This window comes from Conger conger, unplaced genomic scaffold, assembly GCF_963514075.1.
Source record: "Conger conger unplaced genomic scaffold, fConCon1.1 SCAFFOLD_275, whole genome shotgun sequence".
Classification (NCBI taxonomy): domain Eukaryota; kingdom Metazoa; phylum Chordata; class Actinopteri; order Anguilliformes; family Congridae; genus Conger; species Conger conger.
In genome coordinates this window covers 1-5000 of record NW_026890466.1, presented here as the reverse complement: position 1 = coordinate 5000, position 5000 = coordinate 1, and the positions used below count along the sequence as shown (strand labels likewise).

Below are 5000 nucleotides of genomic sequence, written 5' to 3'. Positions count from 1 at the left end.
GCTGTAGAGCAGGGAGTGTTCACCACACACCAGCTGTAGAGCAGAGAGTGTTCACCACACACCAGCTGTAGAGCAGGGAGTGTTCACCACACACCAGCTGTAGAGCAGAGAGAAAGCAGCTATTTAGCCAATTAAATCTGCGATGATTAGGCGTCAGGTTGAGAGAGCTTTTCACAGCATTAGGCAGTCTGTCTGAGTTCAGTGGAGAACGACAGATTCCTCTGCATGATTCCTAAAATAAAATACATTGTGTGGTTTTCTGAGAATTAACAACCTTGTTTTTATTATTGGCAAAAATATTAAATATAAAAAAAAATCTATCAGAGCGTCAGTCTGTTAGAACTGTCTAGTTAGTCTGCTAGGGATGTGAGGATATTTTTATGAATTCATCTGAAGTGTGAGCTGCTGGTTGACTCTGTCTGTCCTAATAGGTAAAGGAAACTACTGGACCCTGGATCCCAACTGCGAAAAGATGTTTGACAACGGAAACTTCCGGCGCAAGAGGAAGAGGAAGTCGGACTCCCTGCCCGGCGAGGGGGGGTCTGGGGGGGCGCTGGGCTCCGAGTCGGGGGAGGGGAGCGGGGCGGGGAGCCCCAAAAACTCCACCTCTGCGTCGATCGACGCCTCGGGCACCCCGGAGAGAGGCCCCTCCCCCGCCATGCCAGGCCCCGCCCCCTGCTTGAGCAGCTTCCTGGCAGAGATGTCGGGGGTCAGCGGGGCCCCTGCAGGACCCACGTTCGGGTCCTACTCCCCGCCCCCCTCAGAGTGGGCCCCCCCGCCCCTGCCCCCGCCCCCGGCCCTGTCCCCCTCCCCATCCCACTCGTCTCTGGGGTACAGCGGCTCAGTCCTCAGCCAGTACAGCAGCCACTTCTACCCAGGCCTGGGTTCCAGCGCTCTGCTCTACCCCCGAGAGGGGACTGAGGTCTGAACACACACTCTGCTCTACCCCCGAGAGGGGATGAGGTCTGAACACACACTCTGCTCTACCCCCGAGAGGGGATGAGGTCTGAACACACACTCTGCTCTACCCCCGAGAGGGGATGAGGTCTGAACACACACTCTGCTCTACCCCAGAGAGGGGATGAGGTCTGAACACACACTCTGCTCTACCCAGAGAGGGGATGAGGTCTGAACACACACTCTGCTCTACCCCAGAGAGGGGATGAGGTCTGAACACACACTCTGCTCTACCCCAGAGAGGGGATGAGGTCTGAACACACACTCTGCTCTACCCCCGAGAGGGGATGAGGTCTGAACACACACTCTGCTCTACCCCAGAGAGGGGATGAGGTCTGAACACACACTCTGCTCTACCCCCGAGAGGGGATGAGGTCTGAACAGACAGCTGGACACACAAACAGCAAGCTGGCTGCAACATGGACTTCAGTCTACCTTGGAGGGACAGGATCCACTGCACACACACACTCACACACACGCACAAACGCTGTCTCACACATACTGTCTCACACACACACACACTCACACACACACACACACACACACACACGCACAAACGCTGTCTCACACATACTGTCTCACACACACACACACACACACACGCACAAACGCTGTCTCACACGTACTGTGTCACACACACACACACACACTCACACACACGCACAAACGCTGTCTCACACGTACTGTCTCACACACACACACACACACACTCACACACACACACACACACACGCACAAACGCTGTCTCACACATACTGTCTCACACACACAAGCACACAAATAGACACTCACACATACTGTACATACACACTCACACACGCACACACACACTCACACGCACACACACACACTCACACACACTCTCTCGCACACACACACACATACACACACACACACACACACACACACACACACTCTCTCACACATACACTCTCTCTCACACACACACACACACACACACACACACACACACACACATACACTCTCTCTCACACACATACACATACACACACACACACTCTTCCCAGCAGGTGTGTGAGGGATGAGTTGGCTCCCACAGTAGTAAAATGCTGATTCAGCAAGTGCTGCACTAACTCTCCCACGCCCTCTATCACCCCCCCCCCCCCCCCCCCCCACCCCACCCCCCGCTCACACGCGCTAACCACTCACACACTCAAACACTAAATACTTGGACATTTCTTTGCTCACGAGGACTAGGAGACTGCCTGGTATTTGTATATAAAATTTATATTTTATTTGTCTATGTATTTATCTATTGTGACTGTAATATATATTGTCTGATAGTTGGAAATATATACACTCACCAAGCAATTTATTAGGTATTTATTAGACTTATTTCTTGGACTTCTACTGCTGTAGCCTATCTACTTAGAGTTATGATGTGTTGTGTGTTCAGAGATGCTCTTCCGCATACCACTGTTGTAATGTGTGGTTATCTGTGATACTGTCACCTTCCTGTCAGCTTTGACCAGTCTGGACCTTCTCTTCTGACATCTCTCATTAACAAAGCGTTTCTGCCTGTAGTGCTGCTCACGGTCAAAGTCACTTAGATCACATTTTGTCCCCTTCTGCTGGTTGATGTGAACATTACCTGAATCTCCTGACCCGTATCTACATGATTGTATGCATTGCACTGCTGCCACACAATTGGCTCATTAGATAATCGCATGAATTAGTAGGTGTAATAAAATGAAAAATGTTCCTAATAAAGTGCTCAGTGAGTGTATGTTTACTTTTTATGGAATACATTTTGGGATCTTTAGAAACAGCTGTGTTCTCACATACTCTTTTGGGATGTTGTTATTTTTTGTAAATATGGGCCTTACATGGGAAGGATTTTTTTTAAATTAATAAAGTTATAACCAAAAAATAAAAATGTGTCTGTGTTTGTATAGCAGTGGAAGACAGCGATGCCAAAGAAAGTCCGGACAGCCTTAATTTGTTTGTTTGAAAGACATTTCTTTTAGTAGAACAGGCTGGAGCGTCTATGGGAGTCAGATATCAGTTTCACTTGGAAAAGCTCCAATATGAGGCACTCTACACCTCCGTTATGCAGATAACAGGTTTTTATATCTGCAACGTAAACATCAGGGCGCTGTGACAATCTCTACCTGATCACTGTTGATCCACTTACATTTACATGAAGGAATTTAGCAGACACCCTTATACAGAGAAGCTTACATAAGCACATACTGTTCATGCAGGGTTAGGCAAGCCATCACTGTCTCAGCCCATCAGTGCAGTTTACACATTAACCTACAGTGTAAACCTACAGCGTAAAACAGCGTAAAAACTACAGCATGAACCTACAGCGTAAAACAGCGTAAAACCTACAGCATGAACCTACAGCGTAAACCTACAGTGTAAAACAACGTAAAAACTACAGCATAAACCGACAGTGTTAAACAGCGTAAAACCTACAGCATAACCCTACAGCCTAAAACCTATAACCTACGGCATAACCCTACAGCAGAAAACCTATAACCTATGGCATAACCCTACAGCGTAAAACCTATAACCTACAGCATAACCCTACAGCGTAAAACCTATAACCTACGGCATAACCCTACAGCGGAAAACCTATAACCTATGGCATAACCCTACAGCGGAAAACCTATAACCTACGGCATAACCCTACAGCGGAAAACCTATAACCTGCGGCATAACCCTACAGCGGAAAACCTATAACCTACGGCATAACCCTACAACGGAAAACCTATAACCTGCGGCATAACCCTACAGCGGAAAACCTATAACCTACGGCATAACCCTACAGCGGAAAACCTACAGTCTAATGCCAAGTGCCGGGGCTAGAGTGAGAGGGCTTTAACAGAGGGGCTTTAACAGAGGGGCTTTAACAGAGGGGCTTTAACAGAGGGGCTTTAACAGAGGGGCTTTAACAGAGGGGTTTTAACAGAGGGGTTTTAACAGAGGGGCTTTAACAGAGGGGCTTTAACAGAGGGGTTTTAACAGAGGGGCTTTAACGGAGGGGCTCTCCCGTGTAAGGAGCATTTAGGAGTGAGGCGTCTTGCGCAGGGACACTTCCAGTAGGACACCTCGAGGAGTGGTATTACAATCGATGGAAGCTTGGCATTGGTTTATCTGAACATGGATTTAGAATAAATCATACTGATGATTTAAAGGAAGTCCCTGGTGAGGGAAGGGCTTGCAGGGTTAAATCCAAAGTAAGAATTGCCTGCTATAAAAATGCACTGCATTTACTGTGTATAAAGCTACATAGCTAATTTACATTTGAGAGCCAGTGTATGACACATCTCTTGACACAATACACTGAGAATTCCAGGATGGATGATTTGAAGTTAATGGAGTCAGATAAACTTGTTCTCCTCCCTACGACTAAATCTAATTCTTTACAACATTTTGGCACAAATTCAAATCTCACCATAAATGATTTTATATATGAACATACATCGTAAAGCTTGTTCTGATGTGACTGTCACAATGTCAGGGCTATTACTCATTTCTATTTGTTTTCACACATTTCTGCCTCAGGGTTAATCCTACTGTTTAACCACAAACACAGGCAGCATGCCGCCTTTCAGAGCAACTTGGGCCTTCTATGAGCTGCAGGAGTGTGTGTGTGTGTGTGTGTGAGTGTGTGTGAGTGTGTGCGTGTGTGTGTGTGTGTGTGTGTGTGTGTGTGTGTGTGCGCACGCGTGTGTGTGTGTGTGTTTCAATGGTCTGGTCAAACATATTTTTGACCTCCTCTGACACATTAATCCTGGTTCCTAAAACAGAGCTCGACACAGTAAATAAACTGAACTGACAGCCAAATTGCACCAAATTGCAAAGAGCTTAAACAGCTGTCACAGACAGTATGGAACGTTCCGGTAACGACTGTATCTAGCTCTGACAGGACATGGCCTTCAGGTACAGTCAGAGCCAATGCCCCTGTCAAATGCCCCTGTCATTTGCATTTGGGGGGGGGGTGCAGTTACAGTGAAGGGCAGAAGTGCATCACACAGGTGTATAAGATCCACCATGTCTTCAGCAGAACACTC

The 5000-nt window shown here is 47.4% G+C and overlaps 1 protein-coding gene across 1 annotated transcript; it reads left to right on the top strand.

Moving 5' to 3' along the window:
* Positions 1–431: 431 nt before the first annotated feature.
* LOC133120292 (forkhead box protein I3-B-like) lies at positions 432–928 on the top strand (the record flags this gene model as incomplete). The annotated part of the gene is made up of 1 exon (XM_061230283.1): positions 432–928. A coding segment is annotated over one exon (497 nt), but the record flags the coding sequence as incomplete, so codon positions are not given.
* Between the last annotated feature and the right edge of the window lie 4072 nt (positions 929–5000).